The 25,686-nt window shown below is 44.6% G+C and overlaps 1 protein-coding gene across 1 annotated transcript; it reads left to right on the top strand.

The window, feature by feature from the left end:
* The first annotated feature begins 1,082 nt into the window (after positions 1 to 1,082).
* Positions 1,083 to 19,356, top strand: nrv3 (sodium/potassium-transporting ATPase subunit nervana 3). Its single transcript, XM_084594476.1, has 6 exons — positions 1,083 to 1,246; positions 2,061 to 2,201; positions 3,969 to 4,088; positions 5,135 to 5,316; positions 9,703 to 9,816; positions 17,719 to 19,356. Exons 1-6 carry the CDS (start codon positions 1,132 to 1,134, stop codon positions 17,956 to 17,958), a joined length of 912 nt encoding a protein of 303 aa, XP_084450602.1. The 5' UTR covers positions 1,083 to 1,131; the 3' UTR covers positions 17,959 to 19,356.
* Positions 19,357 to 25,686: the final 6,330 nt, after the last annotated feature.

Raw genomic sequence — 25,686 nt, 5'->3', positions numbered from 1 at the left:
ATGTTTGCGGCAGCCTCTGTAATTTTCAAAATATACGAAATTCTTACACTCTTCAAATAATATAGGTGCTGATCACAGCCATTTGATGCAAAGCACATGGTGTTACTGGTGCTGGCATATATTGAAAGTATGGCATAGAGGTTCGAGCACTGGTTATGTACACTTCAGGGGGGAATTAAGTACAGGGGCATTAATGTCTAGATTCACCATCCTTCTCAGCCGAGATTTACTGTAGGGGAAATGCCCCTCACAGTTGTCCCCACAGTCGGCGGCCAAGTAATTAAAAAAAATGTGATCATTACTCAGTTTCATTTATACCTAGTTCGCTTTCGTGATTATGTTTTCTGCCTGCCGATATACACACAATAAATGATCCCGTGCATCTATCTGCAGGCGTTCATAGAAATAGCCTATATTATGTCGCGTGTTTAAAAAATATATCGGACGTACACAAGATCGAATGGGATTGGTCAGTCTGATGAATTCAAAGTTTAACTTTGCGTAATTTCAAACCTAACAACTTGGAATGTGTATGCATAAAGTTCTAGAGTATGCTGTCGATGCATATTACCCATGAGCTCCAAAGCGTTTTTTTCTTTTAACGAGAACAGAAAAGGTTTGCTATTAGTGAAGCCAGCCAGGGGAGCATCACGCGAAAATCATCGGCCGTCAAAAATCTTTTCCACAAACGCACTGAGTTCAATTGGGTAACGCCCCGCAGAGAGATTCCAGGGGCACTGGAAACTCGTAGTCGCGCACACTTGCGCAGAAAATAGCAAGAGAGAGCAGGCGGACGACTGGTCCTTACGTCACTTATCGGTCGCACAGTGATGGAAAATCTGGCGCCTCCTGCTGAGGCTACTACACTTGCGTGTGCGGTACAGGTAAAGATGCAAAAAGCAAAGTACAAACACCTGGGCGAAAGAAGAAAGAGGGGAAAGGGCGCAGTGCAATGGAAAGGCGACACACGGGGGGAAGGGGATGGAAGAGTCGTCAGCACAGCCCGACGGGGCAGGCAATGAGGTCGCCGCACAGGCGGCGCGACAGGCGCGACGGTGGCGCTGCAAACGCAACTGTTCATCCGGGCCCTTGCCTCGGCGTCATTCCATCGATCGCAGGCGCGCTGCAAACATGGCCGGCAAGGAGGGAGAATACTACAAGGGCGACAAAAAAGAAGGCGGTTTCCTGCGGTTTCTCTACAACCCCGACACCAAAGAAGTATTCGGCCGAACTGGCCTAAGTTGGTGTGAGTACCTGAGATACTTTTTCTATTGCACGCGCTCTAATGACTACATGCGGGACGATTGCACGAGTTTAGCCTGCTACTGGACGTCCAAACCGGGCGAAACATTTGAGACTGTGTATTAGAGGTTAGCAAAAGAAGTAAAGCTCTTTAAAGAAGCACCGTTTTGTGTGGCAACCTAATATGTGGTTTCGCATTCTCCCTCAAGCAGTCGTAGCGGTGAAGGTTGGGTATTTGCCGTGCGAGGATTGCTTGCCGATCTCTCTCCTTCCTCCCTCCACGCCCTTCTCATCCTCCGGTATCATGGCTGTCTCGCGGTCAAACTGAGGACATTCGTCGCGCACCCTCTTCGTTCTGTTCGATCGCGGCGTTTTCTGTGTCGGGCTGGTTTGTGAGGATGCGAATTTTGCAGCATACCGAGGCATGTATCTGTTACCTGCTGTGATGAGCTTGCGAAGAGATGTTCGTATGCGCCGATTACTATGTGAACGACCTTGAGTCGAACAGGTCGTGTTTAGCAGTTCACATGCCGGCCACGCTCGGCGCCTGTGCGAGCAGCAGTTCTGGCTGTAGTCGCGAAAACGAGTTTCGTGCTTCCACGTGGTTTCGGTCTCCTTTTATCTAGCATTAAAGGCGGTTGTGGAAAGCACGGTACCCAGGGAGGCCTCGAAAACGAATGTTGCGTTATGGGCTTGCAATAGCTGTTTCCTTAGGGTTTCCATCGGTTTTCTGAAGCGTGCGTCATAGCGATGTTCTTTCCTTTTTTCATAATTTACTGGATGTCTAAGTGCCTTTCCATGTCTGTTTTCTCTTGCAGTCAAGATCACTGTTTTCTACATCATCTTCTATGCATGCCTTACTGCATTCTGGACCATTATGCTCATTGTGTTCTACCAGACATTGGACACAATCAGGCCCACATGGGTCCTAGAAGGAAGTGCCATTGGAACAGTTCCAGGTGAATAGAAACTTGTCAATTTTTGTATGTTGAAGTCAGCACAGCGTGAGGATGTAAGCTGGTTTGTTTACATTAGGGGTCAGCTGAATTCATTAATACACTTAAAGAGAAAACACACTCTTGTCATACACCATTTCCAAATTTAAAACTTTGGTAACAACTTTGTCAATGAGAGGCTAGTGGCCCTTATCTAAAACAAATGTACTGTCTTGTGGACATATTTTGTTCACGTGCCTTATCTGTAAGCCTTTAGCATTCTTACAGTGGAGTTTGTAATCGGGTGGAGTGTTGCAGGGAAGTTCTGATGCACATCCCGCTGATAAGAGCTTCACCCTTTCCAGTTAGCAGAGTTGTGGATACGGCGACTTTCAGTGTACCTCATGTGCTTGCTTGCTAGGCTGTTGAGACTTTTCTACTTAACACTTGTGTGTGCACAACTGCATCACTATTGTTTGTCAATCTCATAAATGGGAGAAGAAAAAAAAGTACCTTTAACGGGATCATACTGTCTTAAACAACTTGCAGCTTGTTTACATATGTAGATAACAGGACTGGGGGACCTAGGTATCGAAATGGGCACATATTGGTATTGCAGTTCATGACAAAACATTGTCAGCGAGATTTAGGTCACAAACTACTCACTTATACTCTGTTTCATACATCAGGCGCAACGCAGCGAAAGCTATGCTAGTCCGCAAGTAAAAAAAAGGAGGCATATCACTACGCGCTTGTTCTGTGGCCAAGTGGTTTCTGTGGAAACTGGCTTTATTCTGATCATACACGTTTGCAATAACTTGCTTCGCGTGCCTGGATATCTTCGCAGTACGGATCTTATAGAAAAAAAAACCCACTCAGAAAAGTCAGTCGAGGTCACTGCATTGCGCAGCACAAAGGGCACTGCTGGCAGGGTTGCGGGGCAGCGAAAACTCGACACGAACGAAAACGACAAACAAAAGATACAAATTCACCGAATCCGATCTTTTCTCTCTAAAAAAGGTGCTTTTTGCAGAGTTGATGGCAAATGTAAGATATACTAAGCTTGCAGACAAAGTAACTATTATTTCCTCTCGTCAAGAGCAGGCACTATTTTTCATCGCGGATTTCGGGGAGCACGAACAAGAGCTCTAGCTTTGGCAGTGTCGCACTTGATGTATGAAACTGAGTATGGAAACTGATTCATTGGAAGGTGTAGGCTGAACTACAATAACACATTATTGTTTGAATGTATTGATTTTAGGTTTTTAGGCAACATTAAAGGCTCCCATTCAGTTGAAAACCCGGTGTCCCATGTATGGCATCTGGTGTTGCAAAGCTCCAGAATGGTCAAAAACGTTTGACATCACTAGTGGAGCAGTGGAATTTAAGGGTTTTTAAAAAAAACGTTGCATAAGTTGTGACTTGAAGTTTGAAACATGACAAATGTCATTAGGACATGGAAGGTAAGGTAAGAAATGGGATAATTAGTTCAAATTCGAACCCTCTGACCTTTGTGTTGTGAATCACTCTGCTGCTCAGTTACTTTTGTTATGACCTGGATAAAGTTGGGCTTTATATGTGGTCTTGCTCATTGTGATAGTGAAAAAGGTAAAGATGTCCGTGTCCTAAAGGGCAACTGCTGATGGGAGTCATGAACGCTTCTGCATAATGTATGCATTCCCCGGTTTTTTCATCACTACCATTTGTTAGCAGTGCACTGTGCTACAACTAGTTTGAGATGTTGCCATTGATGTCTGCTAGTGTTTAATGTCGCACTGATTGCTCTGGCAGGCCTAGGCTTCCGTCCAAGGCCACCGGAGAAGAACGTCGACAGCACCCTCATCTATTTTAAGGCTGGCACCACAGGCACCTGGAAGTATTGGGTGGATGACATCCAAGAGTTCCTCAAGGGTGAGTAGTGAGAGTATGGAAGGTGTCCTAGCACAGTGTGTAGCTGTGAATACAAGAGAACGGTGCAAATTTCTGTGTTATTGGAATGCATGTAAGCTGTATAAAGGGCTGCTAAAGAGTGAGCTGGGAAGTTCAATCAGACAAGATGGCTTATCTGGTTTTGGGGGGATAGGAGATGCAAGAAATTGGCAACCATTGCTTTTTGACCAAAGTGCCCAGTGTGTGCCATCTTTAAGTGTGCATTGGAACATTACTGCCTCAATTTCTATGGAAGGCTAACTTTGGATGGTGTTTTCATTGCCTTGTGGTCCCGGCTCATTTTGGAGCCAAATGTTACATTGGGCTGTATCTGCTGCTGCAAGAGCAGACCGTGCATGAGTCAAGTGTTGAGAGCTACCACCAGGGAAGCATCATACTAGCTGTACATTCATTTATCGTTACTTACGTTTTGCCCTAATTGATATTTCACTATATATTTAATGGTTTGTTAGCTTCAGTATGTATATCCAAACAAGCCCCCATCTCCTTACAGCCAGAACATGTTTTTCCTTGCATTTATTTTCTTCATTTTGACCTTGCTGGATGACTTTTATGGGTGTGTCTTTGTGTTATCCGAGACTCACCTGCTCACTGCTGTTTCAATTGCATTCCCTACGATTGTAAATTTACAACTTGACCCCACTTGTTTTCGATTTTCACGTTTGCTTTCTGAAAATCCCGCCGCTTGAAACTTTCACTTGAACCACAAAGCAGGTATAATCCACATTAGTGATGAGCAAGATTTGGGGCAACTTTTTCTGAGCTGCAGGCGTTCTATTTTTTTTTTGTTCTTTCAGCAGACACCTTCTAGCAGTACCTTGGGGGCTGATGCCTCTTAGCCACCTACCAGCCTTTGACCCATTTGATCAAGCTGGTGGTAGATAGTTAGGAGAGCCTGTTATAAAGGTTTTAACTTCTGTAACATTGAAGTTGGTTGTGGTCGGCCTGCAAGTGTTCTCTAGCCTTTTCAGTGCTGCGATGGTGACGCAGTCTCATGCGTGTTGCAGACTACGAACGGCAGGAGGCTGATGGGGAGCATCTGCGCACGTGCAGCTTTGACCAGCCCACTGACCCCAAGGAAAACAAAGCCTGCCGCTTTGCCATCGAATCCATTAACAGCAACTGCTCCAAAGCCCAGCAGTTTGGCTATGAGTATGCCCAGCCCTGTATCCTCCTGAAAATCAACAGGGTATGCAGCTCATCCTTGGTTGTACTTTTTTGACACAGTGAGTGCTTAAAAATGAGTCCAGACTATGCTTGTGCGATAAGTGGTTTTCTGGCGAAGGGATGGCAATCATTTTTTGTTTCAAATAGTTTTGAAGCCAATTTTTTTAGAGTACATTTGCCTGCAAAAAAAAAAAAAAAAATGATCAGCTGATAAGCATATTCAGAACCATTAATTTTTCAAACACACAAGGCTATAAGAGAGAGAAAAATGTATAGAAGTTTCATTACACACATCGCAATTGTGGAGCTGACCTGCACACAGAGGTGACATATAGAATTCTGGGGGTTTACAGTCGTGCCTCGTAACTTTGCTTTCCACACAAAACTGTCCATAAAGCGAGTCGTCCGTAATAACGAATGGGAATTTTTTTCCTTGAAAGAAAAAAGAAAATAAGGATAAGGTCTGCTTCAAAGCATAATGTAGGCCAGCAAAGTTGGCATTATGATCTACAAGAACATTATGTCAGTCACTGTTATGCTTCAAATGTGATGCAATTGAAAGTATTGTGATGCAATTGCATATTATTCTCGATGGCATTTCATTAATAAATTACTTCTACTTTTCATCTCCCACAAACCCCTGCTATGTATCAGCGTTTAGTCTGCTGAAAGTTGCTGAATCCAACTTTCTACAAGGCGCAAGCTGCTGTCAGAGTTCTGTTCAAGTGAATTCATGAAATATAAAAAATAGTGCATCGACTGCGCAACTTCACAGTGTAAAATATATGAAATGACAAGTGAAAAGGGCAGTCAATCAGTCATTGGCACTACGTTCATGTGGTTCCTGTCAACAAAATCGAAGAGAAATGATCTTTAACGATTTAGTTGTCCATATTAACGCGATAAAAATACATGGACCCTAATGGTATTTATGCATTTCTCCTTGTTCATTGCCTGGACAGCGAGTTTTCATGGTATTAACGAGACTTAAATGCATAGGAAAGGTTCGGTCCCCAGCAAAACTGTCTATAATTCGAGTCGTCCATATTAATCGGGGTCGTATTAATGAGGCACGATTGTAATTGCAATTCTACCTCTGCACGATTGCTTTTAAACATAGTCACCATGGTCACATGCTACTTGTACGTGCTGTGCACTCCCAGTGCCACTGCACGTTAGGCGTAGCAAATCGGCACCCTTTCCCATGCTAACTCCTTCCTGCTCGTGCCGTCACGCTTGGTGTACAAATGTCATGTAGGAAGTGTAGCTGGGACAGCTGCAGTCAGCTTGTGCTCTGACAGCGTAGGAAGCTTTAGCCTTGCTTTCTATAAATGGTGCACGACTTTGTACTGGCACATATGCTGCTTGAGTATTGTCGATACAGACACCTGACAATACAGATTTGGGTGCTGCGCTAGGGCCTGCTCATGTTTGCTGCAGAACATGTCTGCCGACAGGCTTGGCACACGTGCAGGTGTAGAGGTGCTCATCGTATGTGTGTAGAAAATAGCCATGGTGGCTGGGCTTCAGTTATATGCTCAGTATCCCAGACGAGGTAAGCTAAACCGCGGACTATTAAAGAATGGTGTCACAAATGTTATTCGCTTGAGTTTAATACTTCGTGATTGCGAATGCCGAACATTTGGATTGCATCAAATATCAAACACACCGGACAGCAGATCCTCGGACACGGCAACCACTTTGATTTCAGCGTGCTGAAGGCATTTCTGGAGAGTGACAGGTGTCGCTGCCTTCCAGGCATCTGCAAGCATTTTGATAGCAGGCGGCAGGCTAAGTGCACTTTTTGCTGGCATCTACGCATAGGATCATGTGGCTCGTGAATCGTGCCCTGGACCTTATAATGCCCTTGTCCTTGGGTTACAGGATGCTTGTTGTGTTGGCTGATGGGAATTCAGAGTTGCTTTGTAACTGCTCTGAAAAGTAAATGAATTGAATTGAATTCCAAGTGGACAGACTAGTCTGCAAAGAGCAGTGCGTCAATGACTCGTTGCTACCAGCAATAATGTGAAATGCTATTTACTGTATGCTTTCCACTGAGGCAGGAATCGCTAGATATATGAGGTGCCGTTTCGGGCTGCATCATATAAAATAATGCAGTTTCATTGCAGTTAAGACGTCTGGCGGAAATTGTCACTGCAGTGACTGCAGCCTGTCCGAACGATAATTTGCAACGAGGTTCTTGTCAACGGCATCACTCACTACACATACTTTTCAAAGTGAGGTCATATCTATTTCTTAACATTCCACGGCCGCCTGTCATAGAACTTGAACCTTTGGTGTTCATTCGGAGTGATTGTTTCCGCCTTCTGCTCAGAATGCACCCAGACACAGCAGTCAGTTCAATTCGTCACTGTAGCACCTGATCACATGTGGAGTACTTCAAGCTTTGGGTGGGTGCCCTTTCTGAAACTTTCGTTTCCAACATTGAGGAAAACGCCATTGCTTTGCCAAGAATCTTGCTCTTGTTTGATGTAATCAGAGATAGTTTGCTTACAAATATTAAATTCAAGGCAACTTCATTCTCAGACCAGTTGCTGTCCACAACATGGCAATCTTATTTGCCATTGTCATTGTGGTATACTTGTCAAGCTTGCTCGCAATCCTTGGTGCAGTAAGCGCGGGTATATCAGTGCAATCATATGCATGTGCTGCTATTCGCTATTCAATGCAGCTATTCGACATGCATCACGACGCCCTGGGTGCCATCAAAAGCATCTGCTGCTATTCGTTATTCAAAGCTGCTATTCGATATGTGTCGCAACACTCCGAGATGGGTGCATTGGGAAGGGAAACTAAAAAAAAATTAAAAAACAGACTGCATCTGTTCGAACCAAAAGATGTCATTGTCAGACTGCTCGGCGACACAACCTTCACTCCTTGCAGTCTGTCATTGTGTTGCTAGTCAAGTGCACGGTGGTGATATGAACATTGGCTAATGCTGTAGTGGGTCGAGCCTCGCTGTCAATTTGGCGCTATTATGTGTGAACTGTAATGACTTAGCAGCACGAAAATGAGCACATTTGCTGCGAACATTCTTGCCGCGTGCGCGTTACAGTCAACAAGAAATTGTTGCACTGTGTTAAATTCATGAATATATCGCACTGCAGTCTGCAAATGAAAAACACTGCAAAAATATACCAAGAGAGTTCATGTCTGCGGTGGACCTTGAGCGTCAACTTTTCCGTGGTTCCGATTGTGACCAATCCGCTTGGGAGGCAGAAGCCAGTCTTCTGCCAAAGAAGTGAAATTACAACGTAAATTCTAAGAGCGGCTACTTTTCAGGAAGTTACTAGCGATTTCCTAATGCCACTACATTAATAATTTTCAGGCCCTCAGTAAACAGCACTGTTTTCGTCATTTTTCTCAAAATGCAAATTCCGGAAATTTGCAAACTAGTCTATACCAGCATCTTTGGTAGGTAGGACAATAATTTTTTAGCATGGGTAACTAGCTATGCAGGACATGCAATGTTGGGAGCAATTTTTTTATAGTACACTCAGAAACCATTAAAAATGCTCTAGCTCTTGTTTGCACGATGTCACTTGAGTGTCTTCTGAAATCACTCATGGTGACAAAATTAAAATTTGTTGGCAACATTGTATTCTTTCTCTAATCACTTTGTGCCATTTGCGACCCTCTATGGCGTGCTCTTTTCCCCTTGTTCCTGTTAATGATAGAATGGTAATTAAATGTATCTTGAGAACTGATGAACCTGTAAAAAGCAATCACATTTTTGGCATTGCCACAAAACTAGTCAGGAGTGTGCATTGAACCAAAAAAATATTTTTCTAATAGCAACCTGTCCTTTTAAATGGCAGTTGGTCACCTTATTTAATGGGAATTTTAAATAGACATGGGATGCTTCACCAGCAATCTTTGTATACTTTATCTAATCCTTATTTCTGTATTATTAGCCCCCTCTCGGTGGCAAAATGGTTAGGGCATTCAACTGCTGTACTCAAGGATGTTGGATCGAATCCCGGCCAGGGTGGGCGTTTTTCGATGGAGGCAAAAAGCAAGGCGCCTGTATGCTGTGCAATGTCAGTGCTTGTCAAGGAACCCCAGGTGGTCAAAATTTCCGGAGCCCTCCACTACGGCGTCTCTCATAGCCTGATGCTTTGGGACTTTCAACCCCATAAACCATACAAAAACAACCAGTTTTGTGTGCTGTTCAAATCACCAACTCATCCAGTGGATAGAAAAACAAAAACAAAAAATAAACGGAAGGTACTTTGTTATGTGCAGATTTGGGCTGTCACAAATTTAATTGCTTTTGCTACATGGAAGAAAAGAGTGTTGTGGGTCATGCAAGATGATGGTGCATGATGGTGGCAGTGGGTTCTGCTGATAGTCTTTTGAGTATGTTAACTTGTCTGTTAACTCGCAGATTATCGACTGGTTCCCGGAGCCTTATGATAACAGCTCATTCCCACCAAAGATTCCTGCAGATGTCAAGGAAAATTATGATGGCCGCTACGTTTACATCACCTGCGAGGGAGAGGCAAGTCTTTTCTGAGTTCTTGCATTTTGCTGCTATGGGCCTTATATCAGCCAGATGGCTTAAATGGTCTTTCAGAGTGCACTACCTCGACTTTTATAAAGGGCTTTTATTGCCCGCATACGCTTTTTTCTACTCGCATAGGAGTCAGTATAAGCAGTTTTCAGGGTGTCTATCAACTTGAAGATATGTTAGTTACTTGGGCACCTCTGTGTGTCTGGAAATATTGACGAGCTGGCCAAAAAAATCAGTCAAGTCGCGCATGCCTTGCAAGTGCAGTCTTCGAGCATGCTCCTGGAACTTCAAATGCTTATGCAGTGTCTGGGCTCCTATGCCGTGCATTAGGTAACCACACAACCAAAGTGCATTTTGTGACTGACATGCAAGCTTATGTGTTGTCCTCACAGCTAGTAACAAGCAAAACACATTTAGCTAAACTGGAAACTTAACAGTGCCATGTGTTCCGCATTTTTAGTGTGTTTACTTGTCTCTGCATCATTTAAGGGGGGACACCCCTCTTAAAACTTTTTTCCTTATTTATGGGTGGATCTGACTGAAACTTGCACCATTAATGTACTTTTGCATGCTGATTCCAAATATCTGATTAGTTTTCTTGTAGATGAAATAGCTTTCAAAATAATCCCTAATTCATGTTCTTCGTTTGGAGGTGAGTTAATTACTAAACACTTTATGGCATGAGGAGAATAGCCCTGCCAGAGGGATCTAGAAGGATCATAGAGTGCCGCTAGTCATGAATTAACGTGGTAGAAGAATTTGAACCAAAGTTACAATAAGTCAAACTTTTATGAAGAAAAGCCCAGGTTGGCACCTAAGATTGATAATTAATTCGGTAAATGTTACCGCATAATAACTGTACATATTTTTGTCCTACGGCACTGTCGAAGGCTTCCTCTTTCTAACAAGACAAGAATGAGAGCTATAGCACAAATAGACTAAGAGATATCTCTCCTCCAAAATTGCAGCACCCTCAAAATTGCAGTTTTGAGAAAACGAGGAAAAACACTTCACAGCATGTAGGTGTAAATTATGTCAATGATTGATATGTCAACAAGATCAGAAACAGGTGGAAAGTGATCTGAAGCGAAAATTAATGGCCTATGCCAATTTGAGCCAAAGTTACGCAATAGGAAACGCTTGAAAGGAAAATTCCATTTGGGTACCGAAGACAACATAACCTTCTCAGCAAATTTTCTTTTGTCGTCACTGCATTTACCTTGGTTTCATGAGACTCGCAGGATTCCCTTTCTAGAAAAAAAATTTCTAAAGCAATAGCAAGAACAGGACCAGAGATATTGATCTTTAAAAAATGCAACACTACCAAAATTGGGGGATTGTCGGAAGCACTCAAGCCTCACGGCATTTAATCAGGAAGGGCAACCCCAAAGACCTCATGCTATTAAAATGCACCAGGAGCATAGTCGGGGTGCATGCTGTCGCGGTGTTTTCTTTTTTCTGTTTTAGCAACGCCAAGCGAAGCCGCCCGCTTCTTTGCAGAACGTACGCTACGGTGCAAGTCCTTTTCTTCAGCTCTCCTGGACCCAGTTGCTGTCACATTTGTACTGCATTCTTGCAGAATTGCTGCTGCTGTATGCTTGCAGCCGGCATTGAAGCGCAGCACAGCTTCTGCTGTGGCTGCTTCCACAGCAGTGATGAGTGCCGCTCTTTGTGGATCAAGGTCCAGATGACCGAGTGGAAGCTTTCGTTCGAGTTCTGGGTCTTCCCCCGAATGCACCTCTGCAGCAGGCTCTTCTCTGATAAACGACTATAAACAGGCAAAAGAGCATCAGCCACATCTCTTGGCAGACTGTAATTGTGCTTTGGTGCAGGCTCCTCTTTTGCCTTTGCAGCGTTGTGGCGGCACCATGACTTCTCACCGGTAGGACACAAACTGTGTTTGGGGCAGTCATCAGTAGATGTGATGTGGTAATATGTCGCCATCACAGCTCGCTGCATGGCATCCACATCACCTACATTTGATCGAAGCGCTCGGCCATAATATATTGCCAGCTTGTCAACTAGATCAGCTGTCAGCCTTCCTCTGCCGCCAAGACTTTGCTTCCCTGCACCCTTGTGTCTCTGCAAGAGGTTGCGCAAAGCTGCTCCCATACGCTTGTGCACGTGATTTATGCAGTCCTCTTTGACTATTTCAATGTAGCCATAGATTGCAGCATCTTTAAGAGCACTGAACGTGCGACTGTCCCCATCGCATAGCATGGTTGTGTAGCGCATGTTGTGGCGCTGCAGAGATCTTTCAAACAGAATTTTGCCAGCCTCTACTTCCATTTGACCAGCCTTGGAGTTGGTGTTTTTTTGGCACTGGTGGCGTGATTTCCAAAGTTCGTAGCCGTCAGTGTTTGGCTTGGGACCAATTTCGCAGCCCAGACAAAAGTTTGACAACACCACATAATCAAGCACGTAACCAGTGAAGAGTTCCACCACGGCACCGACGCCTATATGTGATGAGTGTCCGCGCGTCATCCATGTGCCGTCGTAGCACACGGCAATGTTCCCCCTATGCCCAAAACACAAGTCATCGTAGACCTTCGCCACTGCCTGCGCGGCTTGTGCCATAGCGGTCGTGGCGGCTCGGGTAGCAGCGGGTTGCAGTGTGTTCTTCAGATGCCGTTGAAACGTCTTGTTGTGCATCCCGCGCTGCGACAACCCCATCGCCGAAAAGATATCGTTCATTGCTGTCTGGCCGTTACCGGTCGACAGCATTGCTCGACTAGCCAGAATATTCAGCTCAAAAGGATTGCACCTTTTCTCGCCGTCAACCCTCCGCGAGTTCCACTCGGCCGCAATCTCACCGCAGTTGTCGCACAGCACGATCAGTTTTACGGCGAGGCCATAGCTCCGGTCGCTGGTAATTAAACGCACGCATCCACGACACGTTTTGCACCGCACGGCATCCAGAAGGATATTCACAATGCTGAGGTCAATTACCGCATAGGAGGCTGTTCCGTCCGCATCTGACTCTGCGGACGCACCACTTGCATCGGCGAACAGCGCGGTCTTTCGTGCCGTCGCCGGCGTCGATACCAGTCTATTAAGCGTAGCCTGCTCACGGGCACTCACTTGAGTTATGTCACTGTTAGTGACAGGCGCGGTATCAATACGTACACGATTGCAGTCGGCATGAAGAACGGCGCCGTTGTCCAGCGGAATCGGAGAAGCGTCGCCGCCCGCAACGTGATCGTCACACAATCCCGCAGCACTGGCACTTGCTTCTTGCACAGTATGCAACGAAGTCGCATTCTTAACGCGTTTCTTTGGTTGCTTTCGCCCGAACTTGTGCAAAGAGCGGTACTTCTTCGCGCCTGGCATGACTCTCGCGTTGCACTAGCGTGGTCGGCAGAAAGACAAAATGGCGTCACTGGGAGTCCGCATTTCAGGGCTAGCTTGCCGGAACCAACCAAACGACGCCATTTTGATCACGTGCCTTAACCGGCCAATAGTAGCGCGCGCTGCATGCTATCTTTTTGTTTGTTTTTTATGGGGAAGGCGGAGCGCACAGGGTTGCTTTCCGAAAGAAAAAATAAGCCGAAAACACGCGCTTTCGAACGAGACCAAAATCGCCGCGGTGGAGCGCGTAGTTCTCATGCGCCGGGCGATCGAAATTGGGTGTCGTTTGTCCACAATTTAAAGGGCAGTGGGTGTGGTACTGCATTTTTTAATCGCTATAACTTCATAAATACGCGGGGTATAAGGATGAAAATTTGCGTGCAGATGCGGAATAGTGCGAGGAATACGAAAATGAAAAAATTGAAAATCCGATTTTCAGGCCGATTTTCGGTGCCAAAGAGCCGTGTCCCCCCTTAAGAGGAACACAGTCAGTCTCCATGCATGTCCGGGTGGGGTGGAGCAAAGTTTGCCTCTGGCTGCTGGCTTTCAGGGCCATACCACCGCCAGGCTTCTGGCATCTTTTGTCTTGTTTCCTGCAGTGCAGTTAAGCTAGCTACGATGAGCTTGTCGCCAGAGAACTGCCTGTCTAATGTTCCGTGACTTAGCCTTGTCTTTTGTGTCCATGCATCTCGTATCAAACCTGTGCAGAATGGAATCTATAGTTTCATTGGCAGCATGGAAGAAGACATTCTACTGCTGACATCACACGTACCCCTGTATACTTTATCTTCTACGTGGCCGGCAACATTTTGGAAGCTGTGCTAAGTGTGCACAAAATTACTGGCACTTTCTCGAAGCCTCAATGGTTATTGTGACAAGAACATGCGGCTGTATAAAGCAGCATACTTGGCAAATTATGGCTGAGGCGTTCAGCTGTTTAGCTGTTTAGCCGCTTAGTTATGATTATCTTTAATGTTGACCTACCCTTTGGACGAGGATGGAGTTGGAGTGAACAGGTGTGACAGCTGTGTACCTCTCTGTTGCATGCCAAACTTTCATCTCGATGTCCCTGCGAGAGGCTGGATGAAAATATGCCGAAGTAAAACGAAGCACAGGACATTGCCAGTCATGCTAATTTAGCCTTAATTCTGAGAGAGGTGCTTGAGAGAAATTTTTTTATTGACATATTATTAATTACACCTTCTTAACCACTGGCACTAGGGATGGGAGTAATTAGGATTCACTGGAAAGTAACCGGAGGAAAGCAGTAATTAGCCGCATCATGTGCAGTTAGGCTCCTATGCATACATTAGCTATGGAGTTTTAAAGGGGTGATGGCCACGTATTGTTGCAATCTAGGCATGTTCGGTTGGTGTGGCTGCTATTCTAACATTTAAACACCCTAAGGTTGATTAAGTGTGCAGTTATGGGAAAAATGACTTAGTCCATGCTGTGGCATTTTGGCTGTTCCTTCATATTTCGAAACAGAAATCGAAATATCTGCCGCCTTTGTTTGCAAGTAGCACTTATATGTGAAGTACCGATTGCCCATTAATTTTTTCTAGTAATGCTTCATAAGAGTCTGGCTGCTGAAGCATGATGCATATTATTCTCTCTGTGACTGTAAGTATGGCAATTGAATACAGGTGAATCCTGCTATAGTAAACTCTGAAATAAGAAACTTGGATATAGTAGAATGAAACGGCTGTCCCATTTTGCTTTCCGTAATGACTGACATTTTTTCTTGCTTATATACAGTAGAACATCGCTATAGTAAACTCTGATGTAGTAAAAACTCTGATATAGTAAAGTGAAACTAAGTGCCAGTTCATCTTCTATAGAAAACTACATTTTTCCCCCTTTATAGTAAAGACATTTTTGGTAAAAATTGGTTATAGTAAAGTGCACCTGGCTGCGGTGACCACTTCCACAATATGACATTGCCGTCCACGCACTATTTAAAATCTCGAGGCAAAGATTTTTTGTATTTGAAAACAGAAAAATAACAGACTGTTCTTTTAAGTGGCATTACCACCGGGCTTAGCAGCATTCAGGAGAAGCTTACTTTACAGAAGCCTTGGAGCCGTGAGGCAAAGCACGCAGGGCGTAGGAAAGAAAAAAAGTAAAGCTGTCTACAAACATGGAAAGGAAGCGGCGTGGTTCGTTCAGAAAGTAAAGGAGAGTAAATGTGCAGCAAGAAGAGGGGAAGGGGAAGAATCGGGTGGGCATTCACAGCACAGTGCACCATAAAGCATGAGGCAGTGGAGGCAAGAAATGGAGGTGTAGTATGTACAGCCTTGCAGCACTTGACTGCCGCGCAAATTTATCATTTATTGCCTTTTAATGGACAGAAACAGCAAAAAGCGACACTGTGTTCATGCAAGGCTTTGGTTTTCACATTAGATCATACTTGGTTGTATTTGTAGCTACATTGTCCTTATGCTTAAAAAGTACTTCCACAAGATGTAAAAAATTTTTAAACTGAAAAAAATTGCAGGAAAAGTTAAGGGAGAGATAAAAGGTATTTTAGAGCGTTTTTTTTTTTCATTAAGCAAATAGACGTGTTCAGTAAGTGTCTATTTAACTACCAGACAGCATCTTCAGAACCATATCACCAACAACTGATATAGTATAGACCCTGATATAGTAAAGATTTTTGCTGGTCCCAGTGGCTTTACTATAAAGGGGTTCTACTGTAGTAGAACCGCTCTTTTGTGAACTCGCTGGGACTTGCAAAAAATTTTGTTACAGTTTTTACTGTATCAGTTGGTGGTAGCATGATTTTAAGGATGCTGTCTAAATAAGCGCACACAGCGCTGTTTTTTTTTTTTTTTTTATAAAAAGGTAATCTACAAATGCCTTCTGTTCTCACCTTATCTCTTCATGTGCTAATTAGGAGTGTGCAGATATTGAAATCTTTTAATGCTAATCGATTATGAATATAAAGATGCCTTTAATAAGTGAATATCGGATTGGTTAAAAAGCAAGTGAGCAATTAAAAAAGTAGCAAACATTGTTCTTGATTTCAGAACTTGCATGGTATTTGCAAATGAAATTAAGCAAGAATTGCAGAGAAGCGTATACTGTGCTAAAACATTCTGTGTAAATTTTATACAGGATTCCATATATCAGTTTTTTCTACATAAGGACCTGCATGAAACCAGATGGAGCTGTCTTGTCGCTGCTGAATACAGTAAATTATTGTTCATTCGGCCTTAAAGGGGTCAGAAAGGATGTCCAAATTGACCAAAAGCTCGAATTATCGAATAGGCCTGAAGAAACTGCCGAAAACCGTTTGCATTACAGTAATTTTATCTTATGAACACCTGTACAATTGCTGTGTGCATACGAGTTGAAACTGAAGTGAGAATGACGTTTTCTCCTGCTCTCGTCAAGTGCTTCATTTTGCGAACACTGTCGGGAGTGCCCTCTTCACATACGCGAAGGTCTGTCTTCACAAAATAGCCCCATTTTGTTTTGAGGATGCTTCAGTGCAAACTGCTCATGGTCAAGTATTGCAATGAAGTGCGCAGGGCTGTGGTACAGATATCAATCAGAAAATTTTAGTCTGTTCAGTAATTTTTGAATATGCAGAATGTTTCGAATATCAGATTGTTGTCCGTTTTGTATCCATAAAACATATTTGATTCATATTTGAAGTTTCAATTAGTCGCATACCCCTACTGCTAATTGTTTATTTTCAGTTATCATATTTCGTGTCAGCTCCACCACGGGCACTCGGTGGTTAAGGCACTTGACTGCTGAACCCAAGGTTGAATCCCGGCTGGGGTTGAAGAAGGCAGCACAGGCCACAGTTTTAGCTACTGCGGATCGTGAGGCAGCAGTGACTAGAAGTGGAAGCACGGCAGCACTGTGTGGTGGAGTCTGTCGGGCTTGAATTTATTGCGCATTTAACTGTTGTCTCCTAAATTACATTGAGGCCTTGGGAAAATGATGCAAGCTTTTGCTTTCATGTGGGAATTGGCACTTCTGCAAGGTGTAAACAACATCAGCAACATAGTGTTAGCTCAATATAAATAAAGGATATCACCAGTTTCACATAGCAACTCTTGCCCTAGCACGAAGTTTGGACATCAAGCCATGGCTGCCACTATAATTTAGAAATTTATATCACCATCACGAAAGGCAAGGGTGAGAGCAAGCAAGCGGTGATATGCACTCGCAGTTACAGCCACACACACTCTTGATAATTCGGAAAGTTGGCATAATCTGCTGCGCGGAGCGTGCTCAAGCACTCGCACAGTGTAACTTTGATTGGATCAATATACATTGGTTGGTGCCAGACAGAAAACAAATCTCTCAAGGAGGCATAAAGGAAGTCTCATAGATCATACGCTTGATCAGTTTAGCAAGGTATAGGACTCTTATGTATTTTTGCAATGTATTGCTTGGTGCAGCAGTTCTATACAAATAATAGGGCTTTCTTATCGCTGCATCAGTTTTGCTACGCAGCAAGTTTAATGTAGCCGGCATACAGTGACAGCCACCCTTGCCTCAAATGGTTTCTCTGCTTTTTTACAGAACGTTGCTGACGTGGAGAACATGGGTCCACTGGCTTACTTCCCTGCCAACCGTATTGAGAACTACTACTTCCCATATCGGAACACACCAGGCTACCTGTCACCTTTTGTGTTTGTCCAGTTCCTGAAGCCCGAGCGAGGCGTCCTTATCAACATGGAGTGCAAAATTTGGGCCAAGAATGTTAAGCATGACCGCCAGGACCGCATCGGAAGCGCCCACTTTGAGCTCATGATCGATTGAGCCTCATGTCACATGTGCTCACCATGGCACACACCTTCGTTACACAATGTGTGCGTGATGACAGCGTCGCCGGAAAACGCCTTTTTACCTCTCCCTCCACCTCTTAGCCACTCTGTTGCTTCCCGCATTTCATGTTTTTGTGCATGTGTGCTGCTCGGTTCTTGGTGCCAGTGAAGTCGGAACATTGGTTGAACCTTTAGCTTTTTTTTTTTTTTTCATTGTCTTTTGGAACAGCCTCTACATTTCATTTCATTTCTGCATTTCCAGAGTCAACTCTTTAAAGAGATGAAGCTAGTCTGTATTCATTTTTTTTCCCCTTTCTCAGCCGCATTCATTGCTACTTATTCTGCTAGTGCTGTCTCCACGTGTCAGCAGAGGAATTAGTTTTTAAAGTGTTCAGAGACCGCCATTTTTTTATGTTTAGTGCTGATTCAGTGGCAGCTCTTTCCACGGACATTCCAGAGAACTGCAGCAGCTTCGTCCGCGACCTCTTTCCGTTGCGCCTGTTTCTCGTCTTTCGCTGCTGCCGCATCTCTTGTAGCTGTTGCATATTTCATATAGGTTGTTGGGTCGCGTTACACTGCCCGATTGTTCTTTTGTTCTTCTGTTTTGAGATTTAGATGTAAAGAGGAAGTTGGCGCTTCAGGGCGAGTCGTTTTTTCAAAGTCGCGGTTTTCTCTCTCCCCGCCATGTACCATGATGTACGGGGTTCGCGCCGCCAAGTGGATCTCCCGAGCAAAAAAAAAAAGAAAATAAACACAAGGGCTGCACACGTGAGGATTTGTGGCACATAATGTTAGGCTAGAATTTCTCGCTTGCCTCTGTAGCATCCTCACACATTGTTTCAGAGTCATAGGCATTCATTTCGAGCAGTGCCGGACGCTGCGTCTGGGAGTTTTGCCGAGCCACTGAAGAAAAATGCCACACACACATACAGACACAGATGCACCGCCATTCTCTAACCCAACCCGGTGACAGACCCTCTAGTTTGTGATAGCTTGTTCTAGGATGAGTTGGTTGCCACCTGGCAAAGTGGGTATTCGCCAGTTTGGCACCTGTGTGCCACCTCCCGAGACGATAGCAGCGGTTTCTGGAGCCCTTGAGAAGGTGCCACAATGAGGGCTGAGGCATGGTGGTGAAGCCGGAGCATTTGAACTGTGCTGCCTCGACACTGTGTGACTGCTGATGCGGGCTCGCACACAAGGGGCAGAAGCTGTGATGACATTGAATAGGCAGCGCTTTGTTCAGGTTGTCGAGGCAGCCCTGTACATTTTTTTTTTTTTTCCGTTGCGCGTGTGCTGGTGTTGTCACTGTAGAAACGTTGCCAACACACTGTGGCAGGGGATTACCTTGTACGTATGCTATTGCTTGGAAGAGTAAAAGTTATTGACACTTGGCCTTGTCTGTGCTTCTTTACTGAGCCTTGTCACACTTGAGAGATGTTTTCAAGCTGTCAAGACTTGAAACAGGTTCATAAATGTTGGGGAATTGGCAGACTTATGTATACTTATACTTCACTAAATGTGGTGCTTGTGTGCTATGGAATATCTATGTAGCCTAAAGATTGTTATATGCTTGAAACTAATCAAATCCTCCCAATATGGCATCCATGATAGCCTGTGCTGCACAGGGATGTTAAACTGCACATAACTTGCCACTGTGTACCATACCATACCTACATTTATTTCTACATTTCTCGACCTTCACAGTCGAGAAGGTTCAGCGGTGCTATTTACGCCACAGGCGTATTTCTTAGACCTAGAAACCAGCAGTAATAGCTTGATTCCGGCCTTGTTCACAGTAAGGATAGTTCGAACTGCTGCCATCGAAATCTATGCCAGCTTATTTGGATGGTGCTGGCCTTCACTGATAATTGAACAAGATTCTGCAGGCAGGCCGCGTCCAGGTATGACCGGCACATCAGGCGAAAGTCTCCAATGAACCTGCGCTGATGATGGCAGCTATTTGTTCTACCATGTATTGGCATTGGTCAGCCAATCGAGCCCAGGCGCCCTAACTGTGCATTTTGCTTCTCCGCACAGTAATTTTTCAGTTTAGTCGGAAGTGCGTGCTTGTCACTCTTCGCTCACGTTTCATGTTTTGAAGCCTCCTCATACGAGCCAGCTGCTTTTGAGCATGCTCCACCGCTGTCACTTCGCTCCACAAAAGGTAGGGGGCCTTCACGGTCGTAGAAAAGCTGTCCGTTAGCCATGAGTGAAAAATCGTGATGTAACAATGAAATAAAATTCAGGAATGGGGTGAACACGTTTTCATTGAAGCCCGATTTCTCTGGGAGGTTCCTTGTAACCAACGGAAAGTAACAACTGATCTGGCTTAATTTGAGGGTGAATTGAATGCAGGACCTTCGGACTGAAATGCGCTCGCTCCATAGGCCTCGAATAATCGTTGGTTTGAGTTGAATGATGGTGGACCTGGTGAATGCGTGGTGCAAACAGGATCTGTTAAAACAATCGCGTTCAACTTCTTACTTGAGGGTTGTGTAGGTAGCAGGTGGTACCTTCAAAACCACCTACCAGGTGGCAGTTGGTAGGTGCACTACAGCAAAGTACTGATTGGCCGGCGGATTATGTGATGTACGAGGTGCAACCAGACGCCCAAAACATCAGTCCCAGTTGACTAGATCGGACACTCATTTTCTTTTCCGCGCAATCATGCATGCTTGATTATCCATAGACTGCATTTAAACGGGACTTTCACGCGCAAATATTTGCATTTAATTAAACGGGCGGACTCCACCGAATGTTCTTGTGGCATTACGGAGACTATTGAGCATATATATTAATGGTGTGCCCAGTGTATGTGCGCGAAACGATAATGCTAGTCACTTGATTGTAGCGCTTGGACAGTAGGCTTTTCAGAGGATTACTGCTACAGACGCCTGGCCGCACAAATGGAAAGCTCTACAGGCAATGCTCGCTCTGCCGTTTCTTGACACTGGACTGGGCTCGCACTTGTGAGACACTGCGCCCGCATATTTGTTTCATACCTCTTCTCATCACATCGACACCCATCATGACCCTCTTCTCTTCCCCTTCCCTGGTGCAGAGTAGCAGGCTAGGTGCTTAACTTTTTGGCCTACCTCTTTCCTTTCAATAAACACATCTACCTGTGGTATGATGTAGACCACGTGACATGATCGATTGCTAACTCGGGCAGTTCCTTTCAGCTTAGAGGGTGAGATCACAAGCAAACCCGCCCAAGCTCAAGTTTCGCCCTGGACGGCAGCGCCGAATTTCTCGCGTGGTGGCGAAATTTGAAATGGCGGGGCGTCACCAGTGCAGACGCTCCGCTAGCTTCCTGCACATGCGCGGCGAACACGTTGCGCTATGTGGTTTTTTCGCGATGCAGAAATGCTTCCACCAAAACGAAACGGAAGTACAAAGTTGTGCTGTGTCGTGAGCCAGCCACAACAGCGCGCGAAACGCTAACTGAGCAGGCTTTTGTAGATGTATTTGTAAGCTTTTCCGCAAGATCTGTTTTCCAGTCAAAGGATCAAAGGAAAACATGCCTTGTCGAGAAGCTTGCTTAGATTTTCGCAAACTGGCCAATAACAAAAATATGTCGCATATGCTGCACCTGTGGCTTGATCGAAGCCACTCACACGGAACACCCCACTCGCTTCACAGGTTTCATAAGTGCAAAGTAAATAACGCCATAAACGAAGCACAACCTTTTAATAATAACCGAAATGAATGAGACCAACAACGCACCGGCTCTCACTATAAGCCTGGATTTCACCTGCATCCCGAGCCAGCGAGCCAGCTGCAGCGCACGGAGCACGCATGTCTCATATATCACCACGCTTTTCAGTCTACTAGCACTCGTGCCCCTGAAGAAACACCTCTTTCGGATTGTATACTTAGTCTTCAAGTGCAAAATTTGCTTTAGTAGCGCCGTAATATAAAAACAAAAGCGTATATATATTCCATCCTACAGTAGCCCAAAACGATGGCCAACGAGAGAGCCATTTCAACAATGGTGGTAATACTTTTGCACATTTTAAATATAACATATCCGACAATATAATTACCTATCGGACGTAACTCGAGATGCACTTCCTACATGATGTCACGTGGGAAACGCATTTCACGGTCCATGTAATGACATCACCGTCTGTGGTCTGCTATGCAGTCATGGAACTCCAAGGCAGTCTGCCCAATATTCAAGGAGGAATGCAGGCGGTACATCGCGACGTGCCTGCGCGTACACGTGCACGTGGCGAATGCAGCGAGGGGAGCCGGCTACGTCCCAGTTTGTGCTTTTCTGTCACGGCGCTGTATCGAGGCACGCTAGGAGCTGCATGTAGGAGCTTATACTGCGCGCTAATGAGCTTATATGTGTGACGTTAGAAGCACATTGCATATAGATCAAGAGAACAGTGCTCAAGCGAGTGGTAAAATGCCTAGTGCATGTTAGGTCGTTTTTTTCAACCCTGTGAGAGATACGTCAGTGCTATCTGTGCAGGTGGATTGTACAGCAAGGCGGGCATTATATGTGATAAAGCTCCATTATTAAGAAATTAGTTAACTAAAATTAAGTAGTAAACTTTTTAATTTTTATTTTATATATTAAGAAAGTGAAGGCCGTCAACAGTCCAGTTTTTAAATTTTAATTATATCGGCAATGCATTTCGAAATACTTAACGTTAAAAACACGCATTTTTAGCTGTAAAGCTGGCTTCCATTCTAGAAAATCTGCATTGCAGGAAGCCAGCTTTACGAGCTATAAACCGTACGGTATTTTTGAAGTTGCATATTTCGAACTCCATTGCCCTTAAAGGAAATTTAAATGCTGGCCTCAGCTTTTATGTTGACGGCCTACAATTTCTTAATATAATGCGGGCTTTGAGATCAAAATATGTTGATTAGTTAATTTTAGTTAATAATTGTTTAATTACTGAGCTCTATCACGTACATAATGTCTGTCTTCCTAGACAATCCACCTGCACGGACCGCACCGACGTGTCTCTCACAGGGTTTAAAATAATGATCTGGAAACAGGTATAAACAACACCCGGTAGATCATGCTTCGACGCTCCCGAAAGTGTACACGCAATAAGGCTTTGTTTAAAATTCGAATAATAGTATTGTCACACTGCTATTAAGGCGAAAGCCTTTTTGCCTCATCGTTGTCGTCAGCAGAAGTGTCACGCTTTTGCAGCGGCTCTTATTGGTCGAGACGGGATGACGTCATGGAGGTCTCGACTAATCACAGCACCACCACAGCATGCGCGAATGCGTACCTTATTGGCCATATGGCAATCAATGATCAATTACTAATGAATAATTAATTAATGTCTACCAATCAGTACCAGTTGCGTAATTAATTATTTACTGATCAATGTCACGCATAACTAATTACTGATTAATTTCCTTTTGATTACTAGTTAGTGACAGTTGTGTAATTAATTGCAAAATAATGCCACGCACCCGGTAAAATCAACCACGCAACAGTAAACGTGGAACTGCGAAGATAAAAGAGCGCGATCTCGTTGCTGCCAAGCAGAATTCACTGAATAAATGCACTCGCAGAATGTGAAAGAGTAGTCGCTCGCTTTACTTGTAGCAGCATTCATCGCTAAATGCGCAACAGTCGCGTAGCAGAATGCAGCACTCAGGCTTTCGCCTTTCATCACTTTAGTTGCCAAAGTGTACTCGAATTCTTGTCTCACAATCGACGCACCACTGGCCAGGGTTATATCAAAAGTATTTCGAGACACTAGGACCGCCTACTCGTATGAAGGCGATAGCTCGCTCGCGCAGGCGACGCCCGACTTCCACGCTTCCTCCTGTGGTGCGCGTCATTACGCGACCGTTAGCGTGACGCCCTCTGTACCTTTTCTGATTCTTTGGTCCTCTTCGCTCCTTCTGTTGGCGGCACCCACTCCACACCCCTTAGAACGCCCGCTGCGCTAGGTCACGTGATTTAGCGAAGCGTTAGGGCATACAACTGGAAATGCGTACGTCGGTTCGCATCTCTATCGCTAAAGGCCCATTCACACTAGTTAGCGAGTCGCGAAGGGCGTGCGACCAGAGAGCCGCTCAGCTCGACCGATGTTCACACTTGCGAAGGCGAACCGCGGGTCGTTTTTCCGGACTTGGTCTCGTTCGGAACGAGATTCGTCCGATATTGACTGTTCATCAGAAGCCGAGGGTACAACTACCAGCTGCACTGCTGGTTGGTTACCGGTTTGTCGTAAGGCTGGAAAATCGAGCAGTGCTCGGTGGGTGTGCGACGGTCTCTTTTCGAACAATGCGACCATTTGTGACAGTCGCTTTTCGACCAAAACGGTCGAACTATCTCTGCGAGTCGCAAGTGTGAACGGGCCATAATTAGACTAGCAGATACACGTCAATTAGATAGCGTAATAGTATGACACACCCGTAACGCTGCACGAAGGGCTCTTAATTGCGTCACAATCTTAATATGACAGAGGCCAAACCTGGCGCCACGTGGAGGTCAGTTAGTGAACTACGAGCAAATGTAGAGCTAAAGTGGAACCATTTTGAGACTGTCTGACTGTTGATATCCAGCCTTGATTAGCTCTCGAACGACATAACCGTCATCCACTGCCTACATAATTACCATATTGAGGCAGATCGAAAAAGGGATATCTGGCCTTTATTAGCTCTCGGAACGACATACTGCAGAGTCATTAACTTTATACATAATTATCACATTTTTCATTATGAGATCACTTTGTCATGCCATATGGAGGCGCGTTAGCGACGACAATGACGCGCCAAAGGTGGAGCCATTTTGGGACAATTTGAAAAAGGAATATTCGGTCTCTAATAGCTCTTGGAACGACATAACGGTCATTCACTGTAAAAGAATTACCATTCTGAGACTGTTTTAAAAAGGGATATTCGGCCTTCATTAGTTCTCTGAACGACGTACTACATCGTCATCCACTTTATACATAGTTACACGTGGGAAAGTTGCTCTACAAAAAGGATCTCCGACCTTTGTTAGCTCTCGTAACGATGTCATTTTTTTGACGTGAGGAACTCGACGCCCCTCTTGCGGGATTTAAGCGTTCGTCTTCACCACGACCAGATGAAATCACATATGCTACGCTGTCCCACCTTGGCAGCGACGCGCGAGACCTCCTCAAACATATAGCCACTCTTGACTCTACGTACGTTGTTGTTCCTCACGGATAGAAATCTAGCCGGTTGATACCTCTACTAAAAACATCTCTACTAAACAAGAGTTGTTGTCGGGCTAGTTGGCTTGAATCATGTAATGCCATTAAGGCTATGCGCAAAAAAAGACAACACAAAAAACAGAGGCAACGACAGGACGAGCGCAAACTAACAACTAGTTTATTCAGAAATTTAACCTCTAAATATAAAACATATAAGCGCATGCGCAGCGGAAAAAACCACAACATGCCTGATAAACGCGAACGGTGGTTCGCGTTTATCAGGCATGTTGTGGTTTTTTCCGCTGCGCATGCGCTTATATGTTTTATATTTAGAGGTTAAATTTCTGAATAAACTAGTTGTTAGTTTGCGCTCGTCCTGTCGTTGCCTCTGTTTTTTGTGTTGTCTTTTTTTGCGCATAGCCTTAATGGCATTACATCTCTACTAAAAGTCGCTCGATAGAAGCGTACCTAGTGCACTTCCATCGAGCGGTCGTGGCTGTTCAAAGTCGCCTATGCTAATCTCTAGTATTTTTTCGTTCACTAAAGTTAGTTAATTA

This window comes from Amblyomma maculatum, chromosome 2, assembly GCF_055883805.1.
Source record: "Amblyomma maculatum isolate TAMU_Amacu chromosome 2, ASM5588380v1, whole genome shotgun sequence".
In the NCBI taxonomy this organism is placed as follows: Eukaryota; Metazoa; Arthropoda; class Arachnida; order Ixodida; family Ixodidae; genus Amblyomma; species Amblyomma maculatum.
The sequence above is the reverse complement of the archived record's forward strand: the minus strand, read 5'-3'. Positions and strand labels throughout refer to the sequence as shown.